The 21,060-nt window shown below is 41.8% G+C and overlaps 1 protein-coding gene across 2 annotated transcripts; it reads left to right on the top strand.

Annotated features, from left to right (window-relative positions):
• On the top strand, positions 1-20,778 carry nt5c1aa (5'-nucleotidase, cytosolic IAa). 2 transcript variants are annotated; one of them, XM_069176214.1, is made up of 7 exons: positions 1-606; positions 4,209-4,253; positions 8,025-8,192; positions 8,274-8,403; positions 13,688-13,810; positions 17,588-17,772; positions 18,198-20,778. In XM_069176214.1, exons 1-7 carry the CDS (start codon positions 451-453, stop codon positions 18,552-18,554), a joined length of 1,164 nt encoding a protein of 387 aa, XP_069032315.1. In that variant the 5' UTR covers positions 1-450; the 3' UTR covers positions 18,555-20,778. The 2 variants fall into 2 exon arrangements, with proteins under 2 accessions (XP_069032315.1, XP_069032317.1); XM_069176216.1 differs by lacking the exon at positions 4,209-4,253.
• The last annotated feature ends 282 nt before the right edge of the window (positions 20,779-21,060 follow it).

Genomic DNA, 21,060 nt, shown 5'->3' with positions numbered 1-21,060 from the left:
CACAGAGAGGTAGCAGCAGATGGACCGCTGCACAGCCTGCAAAACACTTTCAAAGGACAGTGTGTGTGCGTGCTTACTGTAATAGAGGAGGAACTGTGTGTGGGATAATGGTCGTGGATGAGTCTTTCATGTCCTCTGGAGTCGGATGCAGAGAGAAATAATCCTCTTGGGAGGACGGAGGGCGGGAGGGGGGGGGGGAGAGGGTACAGAGAAGTGAAGAGGAAGCAGAGGAGGGAACACTTTTGCTCTTCACACTTCAGCTGCTTTCAGAGCCGTGGCAAGACAACGTAGGAAGAAGACACTTCCTTATGTACCTGACAGGAGAATATCCGTAAATGCTCCGGACTGTGGCGGGACATTTTGTTTATTTGAGTTTCCTGAGAAGAATCTTTATCCGAGGTACAGTAGTGTGGTAGTCACTTCGGGAGCCCAGACACAGAGGGATCCTCTATGGTGAAGATGAGTCTGGACCCTGTGCAGGTGATCAGCGGACAAGTCGAGGAGCTCAAAGTGGCCCCTTCGTCCAACGGGGACAGCAGAGGATCATGGGAGGAGAAAGAAAAGTTTGACCAAGACCTCCTGGGCCTCAGCGGCAAGCCGAAGCCGGTGAGTCTCACCAACCAATCACAGCTGCCGGTGCATCTGTGCCTTTATTGTTATTACTAAGCCGAATATCCACATCAGAGGTATTTTTCTTAAAGACGACACATTTCTACCAACCGTGCCTCTGTCCTCCTCTCTCTCCTCTTCTGCCCTGACGCTGATCCCTCAGCTTATTCTTTTAAATCAGGTGTTTATGTCGCCTTCGTGCAGTTTAACGCATTACTCATAAATGAGGGGGACCAGGGGTCAGGCAAGGTCAGGGACAGTGAGTGTTAGTGAGTCTGCAGTCAGAGTCCTGTTACATACTTCTGTTAAGGTAATTCTATGCAGACAAACAAGTCGTCTCAAACGGTTTCCTGTAAGATCATCCCATTTAAGAATGTAGAGGCTAGGCTAATGAGCTAACGAGATTACTTATTTTTATGATTTGTCACTCCTTTTTTTTTTTTTTTACTGGACTTCGGTCTAAAGTCTCAGTTACGTTTGATTTTGTCCAATTAATAAAAGTGCTTCTATTCTTTACGACTAAAGATTCGCCATGTGGAACACAGTCTGCATTTCAAAATAAGAGTTTGAAACTAAACTCACAACAGATTAAAAGGATAATTTAAATAAAAATTCTGCATGTGTTATATTGAAGTAGCACTCTGGGTACCATCTGTAAAAGTTATAAAAAGCTATTTTTGACTTCAGTTGGTCAATATTTCTGCCTCCAGAGCTGACAAACTACAGAGACGTCAAGCTCCAGGTGGTAAAAGGTTAGCATGAATCTGAGCTCACGACTAAAAGCGCGGCAGTCACACTCGCTGGCAAAGGTTTCGTGCTGTTTATAGCGTTGCAGAACATCAACATACTTAAGAGGACACGCAGTTGCACTCCCAGGGAATCAGGCAACAAGCTGCTGAGACGCTCTGAGCGACTCTGAAGGGGAATTAAATGCACCAAAACATTTAGTAAACTGGTATTACAAGAAATGAACAAGAACAAAACACCAGAATATTACTGAAGAGTGAGCAAACTGCTCGTGAGGAAAGCAAACTGAAGTCAAGGTACTGGAGGCTGAAAGTAGCTAAACGCTGAGTAATCTCTGCTGTGGGAGGATTAGTGCAGTGACTGTGTTTTTTCAGACGGTAAACGTCCACCACGCACCGACGATAGTGCTTAACTATCAGTAACAAAACTACTGCATTGCGTTAGTGTCTAATGCACAGCACGGATATTAGCCTGATCTCTTCCCCTCTTCTAAAACAGTGAGAACACACAGCAACAGGGTGAGAGTAAACTGGGATTATTATGGGCCACACAGATTACAGGGCTGCAACTCAACTGAAAGTCTGTGAGACCAGATGATGAATTATAACTGAGCGGACTAAAATAAACACGAGAAGACCGACATGACACGCTCCATGAGGAAGTTGAGTTCAGAATGTTTTTGACTGCTGTCACTAAGTGTTATTTGGTTATTTGGTATGTAAGCTACATTTTAATGCAAAGTTGACAACTTGACATGAACCGAGACAACATAACCTGCCATAAACATATCAGCCTCACTTGTAGCTGATGTTAAGGAAATTATGCATAAAAGTGAGACATTGTTTGGGATAAGTTGGTATAACAGTGAGACATTTTTTGAATTTGCACTAAATTGTATGGACTATAACTTCTTTGTACCTGCTGCTCGTTCCCTCGTATCGACCCATGCATATTCATATGTTGCTGTATTGCCTGACTGAACGACTTTATGGACTGGGGAAGCTGCTGATGAATCGCTCTTTTTGGGATCAGTGAAGTTGTCTGAATCTAAATTTTAATGACAAAAACATCCCAAAAGAACCTCAGCTTTGCATTAAAAGTGACAAAATTCATCATCGACATTCATAAGGAGGCATTGATGTACGTGTCAGGACATCATTTCGATGGATTGTCAGTCTTTTACCCCTTCAACTCAAGTGTTACCAATATTTTGTTTTATCCATCATAGTACACAGTACAATACAATTCCTAGTGTGATTATTTCCTGCTGGTATATTGTTAAATGTCGTACATGTTAAATAACAGACTTAAAATATCCATTTTACAGTTGTACCAAAGACAAACTTTAACACAACGTTTTATTATTACAAGAGTTTTATTGTCCCACAATCAATACGAAATTCCCCTCCTGATTCTCTGTTGATAGATTTCCAGCTATGACAGCCTCAGTGGCTTCTAGATTTTTTTCCCATCTTTACCACTTGTACCAAGTGTTACCATGCCCACAACTTCCCGTGTCGTAAAAACAATCTCATGAGTCACATCTGAACGCAGCCAGCAACGGTTCACCTGTTCCCTCATGAAGTCGCAGACTCTGTGAATTTCAGGGCTCTTTGGGACTGTAACATGTGCGACCGGACTTGTTGTTCAAATGGTTCTTGATTGTGGCTCGATGTATGAGTTTGATATAAAGCCATAGTCTTTTCCAAATGATCCAATTCAGGTTTCTTACAAGGCACATGACGCACCACTGATCAAATACTGTACACGCTGAATGTTATTACGCATCATATCTGAGATTTCTGTTACACCCTGGTTCATACAGTTTTTAATCTAAGACCAATATGGCCTTACTTCAGACCAACCACTCCGTTAACGTTACTGTTACCGGGGCCACCCGACAGCCGAGGGGTCAGGGTGCTTATCACATGGGTGCAAATACCCCAAGCAGGCTGAGTTTGAATCCCTGCTCGTTGGACCTTCGCTGCACATCCTTCCCCGACTCTCCATCTACTCTGTCGCCATCAAATAAAGGGAATAAAATGCCCCCCAAAAACATTGCTGTTACTGGCCATGTTCAGTGTTACCATATCTGCCAAGGCTCAAACAGACTGCATCATCACTGCCCTTCACATTATCTATAAATATCAGCGCCCCCACTGCTGCTCCACCCCGTCACTTTCTACCCACACTCGCATCTCTTCGTTTTCCCCACTGCTTCCCTCCCACCACCCCGGTCTTTCTCTGCCTGTTGCCTGGAAATCCTTTCCATCTCTAGTCTTTTCATTCCCCCCACGGAGAGAGGGGATGTCTCGCAGCCTCTGATATGTAAATAACAGATGAGTCACTGATCTGGGTTACACACAGATATAGCAGCCCTGCTGATCTGGCAAAGCTCCGACTGGATTAATATGTAGAGGGTAGTTTTGGTGCAACTTCAAATAACGCGTTTAATTATATACACTTCGCCTTTTGGCATCCCGCGAATCAATAGGTGTGAGGTGATTACAGCTACCGCGGGTTCCTGTGCAGACGGGCCTTGTGATCGATGCATTCCCAGGAGGTAAGAGGCCCACAGAGAGAGGGCAGGCAGTAAACACTACCAGTATCGAATCGCAGCAAAGACCCAGAGTGACATGTTATTCATAGAGTCGACTGACTCTAGCAGTTAAGCCGCACCAAAGGTCTCCTACATCTGCATAGCTGCAAACAAGGCGCTTTAAATGTGCTTTCCCCGAGAGTTTTAAATATAATGTGTGAATGTGTCGAAAAAACAGGTCACTTTCAGGGAAATTTAAAGATGTAAACAAAATTCTTTGTGATGAATAAAAACAACCTGTCATTCTGCTAAGGTGACAGGGCGGCGAACCCGGAAAGTGGAGGGAGGCGTGTTCTTCGTAAGTATGACCCCCCCACCCCATCACGTCATGCTCGAAACGTTGTGTCCGTGGCTGCTGAGCGGCCATCAGTGCTGCCCTTTCACCCTCCTTTTTAACCTCCTGTGTGACGGCTGTCGATGTTGCCCTGCATGATCACGGATGCACCCCCCCTCCACTAACCACCAGCCTGACCCGATGCATCTTCATGTGTGCTGTCATGTTGATCCACACTGTGCTGGATGTCACTGGCCGGACTGAGTTTAAAGAACCAACGGACAGTTGTGGCTCTTTAACATTTGCACGTACGTTTTGGTGGCTTTTGAATTTTAACATTAGTTGGCAGATGGTGCACATGAACTTTTCTTTTTTTTGAGCATGTTTTTTGAAAAAAAAAAAAAAAAAAAAAAAAAGCAACTTCAGTGACATAAAGAGCTGAAGTGAAACTGCAACTTGGTGGTTTTGTTCCAGAAGAAAATTTGCAACTACGGTTACAACAAGAGCCTGATCAGTTGGACTACAAGGACTACAGTTGTTTGAAAAACTATTGTTGTAAAATTGTAGTGATTTATGTTTTCGTGACAAACACCAAGCCCCACATATTAAATTGGTCAATGTCAACTTCTCAAAATGACTACTCAACACCTCAGCTGCCAGTCTGCTGAGATGAATGTATGGATTTTTAACGGCAATTGTTGTACTGATCCATGGGCGCTTTATTTTTCAGGAAGACCAATGAAAGACTTGCTGACATAGTGATTACATTGAGATACTGAAGCTTAAGGAACAGAGGCCAAACGTAACGTAATGACTTTGGCTTTGAAAAGCGTACCAAATGTGTTTTTTCCCTCATTTTTCACCAAGCACAGATAGCGTTTATGATTTTTCTGTTTTAACCCAACTTTTCTTTTATCAAAAGGAACCATATGGAAGACCCAATTTTAAAGGACAGGTTTGAAATCCACTTTAAAAAAAATTGCACTGATTCCCATGACACATAACTTTTCATTCACTTTATTTCAACACATTCATGTCCTCTTTTTGGACATTACAATTTTAGATTTAGTTTAAAAACAAAGCAGAATTTCAGGTTTCTTAAGGTTTAATTATTGATAAAAATCTCCTCATATAGTTTTAGTTTTACTTTCCCCGCACTGTTAAACCTCTCGAGTGTGTGGTACAAACATCCCCTGTACAGAACAGAAGTACAGAACTTTGCTGACAGGAGAAATTGTTGAAACCGGATCATGTTTGGTCAAATAACATTTTTAATCTGATTTAGATGTGCGTCAGGATTAATCCTGACAGGGTGATGTGTGTGTTTGTGTGTTTGTGTGTGTGTGTGTGTGTGTGAGTGTTAACAGGTAAGTAGGTGACATGTCAGCAGGCAGACATGTTGTGACGGAACAGGTCTAAATACAGGAACAATGGTTCAGTGCTCTTGCTGTGGCCTATTTAAAAGAACACATCCATCGTGGCTCAGACACAAACATGCAATTGTCTCAGCACTCAAATTCCCACAGTCACAACAAGCACACACATAATGCATGTGGATACACAGATTCACGGGCACAAATATTGCATATCTGACATTTAACCAGAAAGTGGGTTACAGATCAGTGTAGGTGTTAATAACACATTAGAACAGTACACACTTTAACACACACTTTATTGTACATTGGTCAGCCCCCTCTTCCCCCTTACCACACTCTACCCACCACCCAGGCGTGATCTGAGTTCAGCTGCCTGCCATTGGCACCCATGCCGGCTGCCCCTGTAGGAATGCTGACCCCCCCCCCCCCCCCCCCCCGCCCCTCCAAACAGCACACATTAGGCATGATGAGTGCAACATGATGCCGCCATGCCATCCAGTGTTGTTCATGTGGGTTCACGGAGGAGTATAGTCTTGGATGAAAATGAAACAGAGCTCCCAAATGATCACTGCTCCGCTGCTACTCTGGTGACTATTTAATATAAATGAGGGTGGACAAATAGTAGGGATGGTCTATTCAAGCAAAATACTATCCGATATTCACTCGCAACTATTCAGCTATTGTTCCACTAAACAAGAGAACGTGGGACTCACTTGCTCCGTGAACTCGGCTCAACAAATGCCATCCAACTTCTAAAACCCTCGTCTTGGACAAATCTGATGAGAAGTGTCATCGTTGTTTATGCTGCATGTCCAGCATACAGTATGTTCTTCTTCATATGTTCATATCAAACTCACTTTGTCTGTATATTGATTATTGATCAGGGGAGGTGTTGTCTGTTCGGCACTTCAGTCTAATCTTCTTAGCTATGCCAGCTCTACCTGCATAGTTTGCTCGGCACCTCATCTTCATTTATCTTTGAAGGAGTTCCACACAGAACGTTTTGACAGCTGTAGTGATCGTTGATCTCAAGTCCCTGTATTTGTCACTCTACATGGTTTGTGTAAACCCCAAACTTTGTTCAGGCTGAAGGCATTGTTATTTGCAAGTGAATCAGATTTGGTGTATCACCATCCTATCTGCATTGGTTGCTGTGGGAACGACATACAGTACGTGCAGCTTCACTGGGGACATGGCTTTCTGACACAGGAGCTGCTGGCACAATCTGACCCAGCAGAGCTTTCGGACTTAGACGGATCAGTTGAAATCCGATTGTAATCACAATTCAAACCACCTCCAAATGTGGTTTGGATCTGGATTGCAAAACTCGCATTTAATGTATTTTTTTTGCTGTTTAGACCTTCAAAAATATAACCAGATACAATCTTGATTTGACACAAATCTGACTGAATCGTCTGGTGTGCGTTCTTGTGTTTAAAATATTAGAAATAGGTTACATCTGTTGTTATGTCTGTGGTGCCTCACGTTTTAAAAATCATCCATCTTTTTAAAACTCCCCAGTCATTTTTACCATCTTTTTGTAAATTGGATGAAGCTGTAGTGAACTGCAGTCCTGCTGCTGCTGTGAATGAATCATGGTCACGTGTTTGAGCATACATAGTCCTCTTATCCCATGATTAGAGATGACATCATTCTACTGGGAAATCCTCATTCATGCAGTATGTTCACGATTATGTAATGACATTACAACAGATAACGTTTAGCCCAGCATGTGGTGTGATGCTGCAAAACATTGTCATTCCAAAAGTGTCAAATACTGACCTTTTATCAAAGCCAGTCGCATCTCATATAGACGCACAAGTTGCTTTAAGTTTCCGCACCAAAAACTACATGAATATGTTAAGGAAAAGATCATAGTTTGGGTAAAAAAGGCATCAGTGACTTTTGTTTTATCATAGACTCAAACACCAGTCTCCCATGTGAAAGTCATGGGTTTGTTCCTGCCATCCACCCAGACCTGCTGCCTAAAAGGACTTCAATCTCTTTCTACTTCGTCACGTGACCTTTTTCAACCTACTTGTCAGTGCAGAACACGTGGTAGGAAGGAAGCTTATCAGGGGTGCATATCTCTCTGATGCGACTGGCTATGACAAACTCGCATTTTTTGATACCTTAGGAATGAAAACACATTGCATGTTAAGAGCTCTAAACTGCCTCCAGATAAAGTTTTGACGATGCCCGAGAGGTCAAAGTGGCATACACACGCCTGTAAAATGGAAAAATACAAAGTATTATTAGAAGGGTGTATTTTCAGGTCAAAAACAAGGTTATCCATACCTAACCTCTCCTTTCGATGTGCAATCAGTCATCATTTCATTGGGACATTACTGCTCCCTCATTCTCACCCTCTTCCTCTTCATCGTTTCCATTTTCCACCTTTTCTCTCTTTTTCCTGCAGCCAAAGCCGGAGAACGCCGTGACTATTGCTGTTTCCTCCCGGGTCTTGTTTCGGACCGAGTTGGAGCAGAAGGTGTATGAGCAGAAAGGCGTGGAGGAATACCTGCGATACCAAATCGAGCACGAGAACGAACCCTTCACCCCTGGACCTGCTTTCCCCTTCGTCAAGGTTAAAGTTCCACAAAGAAATTACACAGACACAAGTTGCTCTCCAGAGCTTCTCAGCTGACTGTTTGGTGTTTCCGGACAGGCTCTGGAGACGGTCAACGCTCGTCTGCGGGATCTGTACCCACAAAGTGAGGAACTGTTCGACATCGTTCTGGTGACGTACAACCACGCGCACGTGGGAATCCGGCTCATCAACACCATCAACCATCACAGTGAGTCTGAATGAAGTTTGTGTGTGTAGAATCAATGACTTTTGGCGACCCTCGGTGGCACAATTAAAAAAATGCAATGCACCAGACAGGACACTGGGTTTAAAAAGATGCCTGTCATGAGGTAATGGCACAACGATAACGTAATGATATATGAGATTTCAAGCACACACACACACATACACACACACACACACACACACACACACACACACACACACACACACACACACACACACACACACACACACGTAGACATCAGTTTGACAAGCCTATTACCTCACACTCCATGTAGTTAAATTGAACATGTGCCCCCCCAAGTCACTTATTCTAACCCCGAGTTTAAATAGACCTAATGTTTCTTTACATTGAAGGGAGAAAATAATCTGATGTGCTGACATATAGTTTCATGCCTTCAAAGTAGCTGTCAGCTATTTCCTCCTATATCTGCGACACAACTGACAGTGTCCTAAAACAGGAATTGCTTTACTTGAGGTCCCCAACAGCTTCGATGCATTTTAGAAATGTTATATCTGTGTCATAATGTACTGGACTGAGTATTTTAATCAAAGAGGCTGGGACGAGGCTGGATATCTACATCTGAACCATAATTATTTTAGAAAACGTGGTGAAGTAGTGATTTAAAGCTGCTTTGCACTTTGGAGACCCCAAGTGGTCATGAGAGAAACTGCATGGTGGAATCTGTTAAGACATTTGTTGTGATTTTTCTAAATCGTTTATAAACAGCTGCATTGTTTTCTCAGTTATGTTTACGTAGCAACATAATCACTGTCTGGATTACTTTTTTAGCATTTATGAAATGCACTGCAGGATGTTGGGAAGGATAGCGGATATATAAAGCCCACTACCATCTCATCGCACACCATGCTAACAAACCAAACTATCTCCTGTGGTAAAGTTTTTTGCAAAAAACACCACATGAACATGTTAACAAACTTGATTTTCATTGGAGGAATCTTTAAGTAAAAAATACCCACCAGACTTTTATTTTTATGAAGTAATCTTCACTAGTTTTAACTGAACTCACGAATTCAGCAGGAACACGAATCCAAATGTATGAATCAGAAACAGGTGTTTAGTTAGCAGAAATATTTACTAACAGAAACTGAGACCAGAAAATTCTAGACAGGTGAACAAAGAACGGGGGAGAAGCTGAGTCTTTAGTCTATGGAGGGTTTGAGCAGACAAAATAAATTCAGCCGAGGAAGAAGAAGTCAAAGGAATCAAAAACAGGCTTATCTAAACAAACAGGTTAAATCCAGACATTTAACAGGATTGTGTCTGCTTCGATAATCTGGCAAATAGTGAATTCAGACAGCGCATACTTCTTAATGACTGATTAGTGGGTGACTGCTGCTGACTGGGAAACTGGGACCAACGTTCAAATGAGGTCGCATTTATCATGTACACGAGAAGAGTCCATATGAACGTCCCTCTCGGGGCGTTCACGATGTCAGAACTCTAAATTTTCTAGAACCCCCATTTTCACGATTTGTGACGTTTGCTGACGTTTACGGAAATAGCAGAGGATGTGGAAGTTCAGTTTATGTTGGATGTTAGGCTAATACACTTTCATTTTATTCGTGTAGAGTTCAGATAACAGCCTACGTCTGAGGAAAATGTTCATCTTCCCAACAGCCTCACCTTTTCCCTCTGAGCCTTTGCATTTCCTGCATCACATCAACCGTGAGTTAGCCTGCTAAATTGTTAGCTTGGCTTCTAGACGCTGTCCATGTCGCCGTTGTTTTTACAACTTAACCAGTTGAACGCCAACCATACGGTGCACACAGCTTCCCATGTTGTAACCTCGAGCTCACAAGTTCCATTTGAAGGCAGCAAGACAACCATGACATTGGCTTTTAATACTTGTGAAGGGCCCAGGGTTTTCCTCTAACATTACTTATACAACTGTGAGAACAACAATCAGCACTGATAGCATGCAGATGTTCTGAGATAATCCGAGTCGGTCAGGAAACAGAACCTGACGCAAGCTCAGCTGGGAAACATCGGAGTGTATGAACAGCTGACTGACAGGATCCTTCCCAGGGAAAATCTCCAATCCTGTGATGACGTCTTACTCAAAGACCACTTCCTGTCCTGGTCCTCTAACGTTTTCAGATCCTCAGAGCTTCAGGCCGCGAAGAGTTCAAGTTTATGCCCCTGTGGAGAAAAGACTAATCAAAGAGGCCCGAAAGAATAACAGGTCCGAGCAAAGCCACCAAAGCAACACACGGCCTTCCAGATGCTTCTGTGTTAGATCTCTCTGGTGGCTCTCCGCATGACGGACCCGATGTCCCCTGACCTCTGACCTCTCCTACAGAACCAAAGGAAAACATGGCTTCTCGGATCACAGCGATAAGAGCTTGTCCAACATCATTTGTGCGGTGGGTCGGCCATAAAAGATTATTAAGACCGAAACATTTAGCTTGAATCTTAAAACGAAAACCAAAGAGAAACATTCAAATACACATTTATCTTTCATCATCTGCTGACATGACTATTTTTACCAGAGGTAGGAGGAAGTAAAAAGTTTGTCTCGTTGCATCACTAGGGACTGCTATACATTTTGTAACTGCCTCTGAGTGACAGGCGTGCATTCACTTGTCATCTATACATCAACGGAGTCGAGGGATGGGATGACTGGCAGCTTCTGTAATGTGTTCTGCGTGCAGGAAATGAGAGTTCATGTGCTGACATGAATATTTGAGCCTCATCTATGCGGAACATCCGACCGTACGTGGACACCGCGATTCGCTTCTGAGAGCGACAAAGCTGCTCATTCTCTGCGGTGTCTTCCTGCTGGTTTCCTGCTTTTGCTATTAGCATGTTTTAGATCTTTTGAACAAGCAAATGAATCAAACAGAGAAAGATGATATGAAAACATTTTTGCAGGCAGGGAGAAAAAAATAAAAGATATAAAGACATCAATGGTGAAGATGTTCCCCTCGAGTGACTCCCACGCTCCAGCAATCACCACCTCAGAGGTTTGAAAGGACGATGTACAGTACATTGCGGGGAGGGGCAAACTCACCAGGGCCCCGACTACAAAGTTAAACAAACCATTTAGGAAATCTTTAGAGATAGTCCAGTTCTTTGAGTGGTGCAATGATCACTCAGGGGGCTTCAAGCAGCTCTTTGTTTCTTTTAGTTTCCATGTTTCATGTTTTTTTCAAGCCTGTTTAGAAGTCACATTGTATCTGTGGGTCTTTGTTTCTTTCTTATGTCTTTAAAATGGCACCAAACAAGCTGGACTTTGGTTGCAAGATCAGAAAAATTTAAGAATAAGTTAATGGGATGGGAAATAACAACATGATTGTTTTATTATTATTATTATTATTATTATTATTATTTATTATTATTATTATTATTATTATTATTATTTATCAAAAAATTATCTTTGGTTAGAGTGCTTATGAGTTGTATTCAATGAATAAAAAGAGTTTACAGGGCAGGTTTACCGAACTGTTTATGGCAGAAGCTCCAGAAGTTCATTTTCCATTGGATGTGAAGCTAATATATTGTCATTTTAGTAATGTAGAGTTACTCTTATTAACTTAGATAATAGTCTACGTCTGAGGAAAATGTTGATCTTCCCAACAGCCTCATCTTTTCCTCTGAGCCTTTTCCTGCATTACGTTACCCGCCTGTTAGCTTGCTAAAGTGTTAGCCTGTGTGGCTTCCAGACGCCGGCCATGTTGCCTTGCAAAGGTGTTTTTACGATTTAACCACTTGAACGGCAACCATACGTTGCTCACGACTTCCCATGTTTAGCTCGTTTCATCCTGATGAATATCACGTGTTAACGAGAAGGTGCTACTTTGCATCGAGGTCATGTTTGTTGCTGTTCTGCCTACTTTACTTCGCTGTATTTTCAGTATAATAAAGCGCTGACCTATCTGTCTGCATGTCCTGTCTTCATTGTGCACACTGTGACGGGATAATATCAGAGCCCACAGTGGATGATGTTAACACAGATTACAACACAGAATGACACTGAAAGAAACTGTGCACACACATTGCAATGGTGTGTTTTATTTAACTCACACTGGTCTGCACCATTGACTTTATATCAAAGTGGACGCAAACTTAGGGCCTGACAAGTGACGACAATGCACAAGTCCCTGCAAGTGTAATACCACTGAGGGCCACTAGGGTCTGGCTCCCAGAAAACCTCTGGCTCCAGTAGACTCCCATTCAAAAATTGTCAACTTCTCTCACGAAATACAAAGTCAATACGTTTTTTCAACAAGTCATTATAGTGTCATTAGTTAAATTCACTCCTTCTAATCAGTGTTCTAGTGTCCTTCTCAAAATAATTCCATCATTAATTAGACATTAGGTATGTTTGGGGGCGTGTCTGTTTAGATTGATGGGGTATAGTGTCCTCATTAGTACTTGTTGCATTATGGGAAAGCACTTTGGAGCTTTGCAGCGACAATATTAAGGATATCTTGGCCTCTGTTGCATCAATTCATAGAAGCCTCAATACGAAATGACAGTAGTGCACCTTCAATGTGGATCAAGTCTAAAAGCATCTCTAAAGCCTGTAACGTCGCCACCTCTCTTTTCATAAATCTACTACTCACACTAACCTCCTCCTTCACTACTTCTTCATTTTAACTCGAGGGGTCGTCTACCTTTGTATTATATTATAACATTCATCTGTCACCTCCTCCATCACAACATTGGTCTATTACTCCGCTCCTGTGCCCTCTCTGAGAGTCTCCTTCTCACAGTTCCCTCTTAAGTATCAGCTCACTTTACCTGAGGAGACTGAAATTATCTGCAGCTCCGTAATCATGGATATAATTACTTTATATCAGGCTCCTCTTGTTCTGCGCTGCTCCTTGGATCAGGTCACAGCAGCGTATTAAGAGGCAAACGGACACTTTTCCACCAGTCTTAATTCCTTCCTCCTCCTAGCCCCTCCCACATTCAAGTCTTCCCTCTCCTCTAGTGAGCCCCATCTTTGGACTTGCTCCACTTTTTTAAGGACTTGTAAGTTTATCCTCTCACCCTGTCCTCACCCACACTTCACCTTCCCTGACCCCTCATGTCACTTAACTCCATGAAAGTCAGAGTGCAAACACGGATTATTTCTTCCCAGTCATGTGATGTTGCCTGGATTTCTTTGTAAACAAATAAATACACATAACAATATTGTAACGGATCTGAAATGTTGCTGGTATATTGAATGTTGACATTTAACACAAGTGATGAACTGAAATTCAAAACCCGTGTTGCTGTTTGTTCCTCTTGTCCCCAGACTTGTTCATTGAGAGGTTTTGTATGACGGGAGGAAGCAGTCCGATTGGTTACCTGAAGGCCTGGCACACCAACCTCTACCTGTCTGCTGATGCCGACAAGGTCAGGGAGGCGCTGGCTGAAGGTGAGCACGCACACTACTGCACACATGGATGAGATCTACGGTACTACAAGGTTTAAGAGTATGGATGCAAAAAAAACAACAACAACTATTTAGGATGTTAACATTTGTAACATAACCAGGGAATATGCTTACTAGTATTTCAGTGTCTGACTTTTTTGTCCGTTGTAGGGCTATTTCTTCCATATTAATGACATGACATTTATATAGAACATGTCAAATGTCTTTATATGGAGGTATATCACTGCCATAAGTCAAGAGCATGCTGTCTCAGTTTGAGAGCATGATTTCTTGTTTTTACAATCAATTATTGTAATATTCTTTCTCAAAAGTTTTCCTTGAATTAAAATAGTCACTGCTCACTCGCAGATTTTCTCCGCTCTCTTTCAAAACTGTACGCTTGCACTCAGATGTCCTCTGCTCCAGTTTAACTCCAGTTTAAATTCTGCTCTCAGATCTCTGCTTGAAATAACCCTGCCAAAAGTCCCCAACCAATAGAATGCCAGCAATGACGTTAACAACGAAATGTCACTGCCTCTTTGAGGGTGTGCTTGCTTTAGGTCTTACAGCGTCCCTAATGGGCAGTTAATGTGAAGTGGATTCATCATTCTCGCCCTCGAGGGCCTTTTCTTGTCGGACTTTTGGAGTTGACAGATGTACCAGTGTCCGTATTTTTTCTTTGATAGCTATATATGAGTCGCCTTGTAGTACATTGACTTCCCAACAAAAGGCCAACCAGATCTTAGTTTTTCCTATATTTAAGAGCTTAAAATGCTTTTAACTAATATACAGAATTGTTTATTATTTTTAAAAGGAAATCTTCACAATCTCACAGTGATGTTATTGTAACAAAGCCTGCATGAATATTGTTTTTGTTTGTTGTTAATTTTATTTCTTTTCATGAATTCTTAGTTTGAGCCAGCTGTTTATTATATCATCTCTACAGATATTAAATAATCCCTCTTGGGATTTAGTAGTCCAAACACTGGATACATTCCCTGAAATTTGATTCTCATAAAATGTGTTTATGCATTTGGTTCTAATCAGGCTGCTGGAGTAACTGAGTCATGGGTTTGGACATAAAAATAGTTGGTCACAAATGGTTATAATTCTAATATTAAATATATATATATATTTGTAATTCTTACAGGGCTCTCACACTCTGGCATGGTGCCTTTGTTTTGATCAGTTAAATGTATCCAGATGAACACTATTGGAAAATAATACTGATAAAAGTCAAAAGCATGCTCTTTCAATGTGAGAGCATGATTTCATGTTTTCACAATATCATACATACTAAAACAAAATAAACACATCTAATAAGGCCCTGCAGGGCGGGACGTATTAATCAGCTTAGACAGTGACTGTCCATCAGGAACACTGCAAGACAGAAAGCGGGTGTACCCGGCAATTTTGTTGGTCATCGCATTCCTGGAACTCTGTTGGTTGGGGGAATTTGAAAGATTCATTTAAAGTCATTTAACAAAAATCTGGGAGCACAAAGCTGAGATCTGAGAGCAGAATCTTTGCGAGCGCACAGAAGCAGTCGGAGTGTGAGGAAGCGGGGCTAAACTGAAGCGCAGGAAATCTGAGTGCAGTCGTACAGTTTTGAGTGCTGAGCAAATCCTCGAGCAAGCAGCGACTATTTGAGTCTGAAGTCTCAAACTCAAAGAGCATGCTCTTGACCTATTGCAGAGATTTAGCCCCATAGATCACCACCACGTCAGTGTTGCAAACTGAGTGAAACAGGCCTCTGATTTTACACACCTTGATGATGGATTATTCTAATTTCGAGAAAGAAATTGAGGTCTTTCAGACTGTGATGCTCTGAATACCTGATCATAGCCAAGAGAGCTGTGAGCCTGTAAAAGCAAAAATGTGTGCATGTTTTGGTCAATTTATTAAACTGCTTATACAGTTGCATTATAACAGAACTTTTTCAAAGGAAAACTGTTGCAGTTTTCAAATCTCTCGCCTACCTTTCAGGCACCCATTGATGCCCATTCAAATGTTTTAAAAGTGATTTCACATAAATAAAATAAGACTTGCAAAAATATCGTGTTTATAACCCAATATAACAAATATAAAAGTCCTGCCCGAAAGGAAGTGCTGCAAGTTCTGCTTTTAACTTTAAATGGAAAGCAGTACAAAGCTACATACACACAATCCCACACAAAAATCACTGAGCTGGGACATTGTTAAATATTTCTGTCCTGTTTGCATAACAAGAAGCAGTGACTGACATCTTCTCCAGTGCAGCAGTGACATTACCATAAATCAGCATATTGATTATTTACTCTCTGTACATTTTCCTTAATGGATTCGTGCGTACCGTGACATATCAAGACGTACAGTAAAGGAAATACCAACATCCCATTTGCTCAGGCTGCGGCTCTGAATATGCTTTAATATTTGACAATGTGGACCGCTGTCTGTCAAAGACACACCAGATGTTAATATGCTGCAAACAGAGTATACTGATGAGAAATTACTGGGACTTGAGGTGACAACCGCCTCTGAAGGTTTTTAAATCTGTTCAATGCACATTTCATGCAGCATTATGGTCGCTGTCAAAAAACGGGAAAGCTTGTACCGAAACGGAGCTCAGCATGCTGAGAAATGAGGATTTTCTAGCATTAAGATCCAGAAACAAACACAGTGCATGTACTGTCACACACTTGGCCTCTGTGTGAGTGCATAGGGGGAAATTAACCGAAGCGCTGATTGATCACAGCATGACCACGTACCTCTCAAGGTGACTTCAGGGACATTCTTCAATGTAACTTACAAGCTCTATGTGACTAATACAACAACACGGTGGGATCCCCCCCCCCCCCACACACACACACACACTTAAGCAACAGAAGTGTCCTTGACATTTCACTTGAAAGGTCTGCATGAGCTCTAAAGCCATTTGCTAATACTTCCTGTAAAATGAAGGGCATTATAATAATCTGTTCTGATGGTGTTTTCTAAAAGCACTACAGCTCTACCAGTGAAAACCTTCCTGATTTGCTTCATGTGTAGCAGGAAATGAGAGGGCGAACTGAAATGAAGTGATTGCAGTGTAGTGAAGTGATTGGATTAATTGACTCAACCAGCATGTGATTGTCTGCAGGCATCAAATTGTCTGCTCGTGAAGTGGAGTGGAGTGATGTGAAGTGAAGTGAAGTGAAGTGAAGTGAAGTGAAGTGAAGTGAAGTGAAGTGAAGTGAAGTGAAGTAAAGTGAAGTGAAGTGAAGTGATATGTAAGAACCAGTTTTACTTGAGCAAATAATGTTTCTGTTCACTTTGTTCTGATCCAGCCGCTATGTGGTTTTCTGCACTTGTACTGTATCTGAAGTAAAATGAAGTGAAATTAAACTGTATGTAAGGCTGGGTTTAACTTGGCATGGAGAGGTCTGGTTTACTATGACCCAATAAACAACATCAGTAAAAAAAATAAAAAAAAATAAAGTACACCAAAGTGAAGTGAAGTGAAGTAAAAAAGTAAAATATAGGGAAGTGAATTGTTGTGAATTAAAGAAGTGAGTTGCAGTGAAGTTAAGAAGTGAAGTGTAGTGAGGTAAAGAAGCAAAGTTCAGTGAAGCGAAATGACGTGAAGTAAACAGTCAAGTGCAGGGAAATGAAGTAAGGTAAATTAAAGTGCAATGGAGTGAAGAGAAATAAAGTTTCGGGAAACTGAAATCAAGTTTCAACCACCACTTTCCTTTAACCGCCTTCAACCAAGTGATCGTTGAGTCCTTTATTCTCCACATCTCCACGTGTGTTTGTGTTCAGGCATCGCAGCAGCCACCATGTTCATGTCAGAGAAGCTGACAGAGGTATCACAGACCCAGCTGAGAGTGGCGTTCGACGGTGACGCCGTCCTCTTCTCCGACGAGTCCGAACGCATCTTCAAGGCCCACGGGCTGGACAAATTCTTCGAGCACGAGAGGGAAAATGAGGACACGCTACTCGATCATGTTTGTATTTTCTAATGGAAATCACACTAAAATGATAACATAAATTAGACGAGCTTGAAAAACCAATCTGTATCCTTACATTACCTTTTCCATGCAGCCCTAATCACATGTGAATTATTATACACATCTTCATATAAAATCGATTTCGATAGGCGATTATTCTATGAATATGTTATTTAAAATGATAAATAGTTGTAATAGATTCAGACAGAGTCAGTTGGCGTGTCGTTCTGTCAGACAGGCAGCGATTCAAGAAATTAGCTCAAGCTGTGCAGGCGTCACACTGATGGACTGATAAAAAAAAGGTGCTAACTCAATCAGAGTTTGTTTGTGTTGCATGACAAAGCAACAGCAGCTGATAACTCAAGGCATGAAATACACAACAACAGACAAACACATCCTCACCAGCCCTTCCTGTCTGGCAGGGTCCCCTGAAGGGCTTCCTGGAGGCGCTGGGGAAGCTCCAGAAAAAGTTTTACGCTAAAGGCCACCGCCTGGACTGCCCCATACGCACCTACCTGGTCACAGCTCGCAGCGCGGCGAGCTCCGGGATCCGGGCGCTGAAGACGCTGAGGGCCTGGGGGCTGGAGATCGACGAGGCCTTGTTCCTCGCGGGCGCGCCGAAGGGCCCCATGCTCGAGAAGATCAGGCCGCACATCTACTTCGACGATCAGATGTTTCACGTGGAGGGAGCGGCGGAGATGGGTACCATTGCCGCGCACGTCCCCTATGGCATTGCACAGAAACACAACACCAAAAAGAACACCAGTGGAGGGAAGTAGACGGGAGGACTGCCGATGTAAACGGTACAGAAGAGGAATGGGGTGAAGAAACGTCTTAGAGGGGAGCCTCTAAGTTTCAGTAAGCATTGAAATATGAACTTTTACGTTGTGGAAATGCATCATTTCCACACTGCAGCCATTTAATTATAAGTTTGTTCACGATGTCGACTGTCTCAGCTTCATGCTCTCAGATTAGGAGTAAGATAGAGGCCTGGATAAAAGTCAAGTAGAGGTCTGGAACCTGAGACGACCTGAAAGCGTCTGTCAGTTACACTTTTCAAAACCTCCGTCTGCAGAGATGTGTTTGTGATTTTATCAGATCTTGTATGGGACTATCTGTCCCAAGAAGACTCCTCTTCAGTACCGCCATGCTGGAGGACACTGAATGGATGAACAGCTTCACTGACTCAAGAAAACCACTTCACCGTATGTTGTCAATAAATGAGCCATAAGCACAATGCAGATATTATATGGGTAAAAATGATAGTGAAGTACTGAGAGTCATAATTTAATATTGTCTGACTTCACAAAAGTGTAAACATGATTGGTTGGATCCATACAGAATGTGATGTATATAACTGTCGACTCTTGTGTTAGTCCAAAACAAAAGTAGAAAGCCATACGCTTCAGTTGGTGCCTTAAGAGTGTAATTATACTGGAGTACATTTAGACGTGGGTGCACAGATGGTTTCTTTTATACTTCTAAGTTTCTGATTGTTTTCACCCTGTTTGGAATCTATATGTCTTGACAGGATCTAAATCAACCTATCAGGTTTCGTGATGCGTTATTGAGCCTGTGTGACCTGCAGTTACCCATAAAACCCTCTGCCAAGGCGTTTCCTCGTATCTTTGGAAAATAACAATTTCATTAGTTTTAATGAAGAGAGTAAGTGCGGTCGGTCCATTACATTTGTTTAGATTACATGGGTGAAATATTTCAACTTCTGTTAAATGGTTTGCCACCAAATTAGTTACGCAGACATTGATAGACTTTTAATGATGCTTCATTGGTCAGAACTGTACAAAATTTAAGATTCAGAGTTAATGACAGAACACATCTGAAATAGAATAGCCTGGGCCCTTCCAGAAAATCCACAGGAAGTTTTCATGTGCAAAAGATTGTGCACATGTAAAATGTGTATTTCGTGAGTAGGAAACATTTTCATGCTATAATGTATGAAGGCATGGTATTTTCCCAAGTGAAAACGTTCCCACATATTTTTCCCATGTTATCATATAATGTGGTGGTATGATGTGTCATACATATGATTACATGTGTCCCATGTGGAAAACATAGGAAACTCCTAATTTGTTTCTGTAAGGGTGTACACAATAGCATCACCATGCTTGGATTTATCATCTTAGCATGTTAACATTGTAAAAAAAAATGTGTTTGACTTGACAATGGCATGGGGGGAAAATTATGAAATATATTTCATTGTGGAGAAGAAAAATTATTTTTGCTATCCTGTTTTAAAAAAAAAAAGTTTTAGCGGGTGCCTTTAGCTTTAACAAATTCACTTTTTATTGCCATGCTAGTGAGACTTTTCAGGTTGCATCATGAAAACTGGACAAAAAAATTCAGTTGAACACTTCAGTCTGTGAAAAAACAACTTTGAAAACAACTTTTTTCAGCTTACTTGGCTGTTTGGCCTTTAGCATGGTAGTTGTATCTCCTGTGCAAACGCGCCAACTGAAGTAACTTAATACAGATGTGCAGAAAGCAGATATCTTGACTGTAACACACTCTCCCGTGCTTCAAGTCAGATTCTGCTAATCAGTTGCCAATCAATACCTTCTCTCATTTACAGTATGACCTATGTTTCGTTGAAGTGTTTCCCACTGACAAACTGGCCTCAGTGGCCTTTAGGAAATGTCAATCAACTTCACAGCACTGAGTCACCGCTGACACCCAGTGTGTATTTAGCGATGTCTAACGGGACCTCATCAACTTTTGGAGGATACTGGACAAGCCATCCAAGGGGAAAACCTCACAGCCAAAACACATCATGAAACAGATGTGTCTTTTGGATAAATAAAATTATGAATTAATTATCGGAGGATAAAGTTTCAGAAGGTTGAGCTAATCAGTTTAGTTTAGGGGAACATTCAGCAGACAAAACAGTGGTCAAAAAAAGTTTCACCAGCAGTTTTACACCAGCTTTATCGATGGTTCCTGCCATTTGAAAATGTAAATTCATAAATAAATAAAACTATAGTTGTTGCTTTGTTTCTCATTGAAAACCCATTGAATGAATGACTCCTGTTAGAAAACATGCAAGATGAACATGAGCTCTTGCATCTGGAGACCCGCTGTGCACTCCCTCAGTCCACCACAGTGTGGCAGCATTGGAGTGATAATCGACTTTGCTGCAGCAGCGTCACACAGAACAATGGAAATAAAAATGGAGGGAAATAATCACTGGGTATTGATTTAACAGCTCTGCACACATTAAAGTTATCATTAACTAGGTTAGTTTTTGTTATCTCTTACATTCTTCCTCGT

This window comes from Embiotoca jacksoni, unplaced genomic scaffold (assembly GCF_022577435.1).
Source record: "Embiotoca jacksoni isolate LCO1_2020_lvr unplaced genomic scaffold, fEmbJac1.0.p SCAF_7, whole genome shotgun sequence".
Classification (NCBI taxonomy): Eukaryota; Metazoa; Chordata; class Actinopteri; family Embiotocidae; genus Embiotoca; species Embiotoca jacksoni.
The sequence above is the reverse complement of the archived record's forward strand: the minus strand, read 5'-3'. Positions and strand labels throughout refer to the sequence as shown.

Coding starts and splice junctions, on each gene's coding strand:
- nt5c1aa (XM_069176214.1), top strand. CDS start 451: ATGGTGAAGATGAGTCTGGACCCTGTGCAGGTGATCAGCGGACAAGTC. Junction 607..4,208: donor TCAGCGGCAAGCCGAAGCCG/GTGAGTCTCACC, acceptor CATTCTGCTAAG/GTGACAGGGCGGCGAACCCG. Junction 4,254..8,024: donor TGGAGGGAGGCGTGTTCTTC/GTAAGTATGACC, acceptor TTTTTCCTGCAG/CCAAAGCCGGAGAACGCCGT.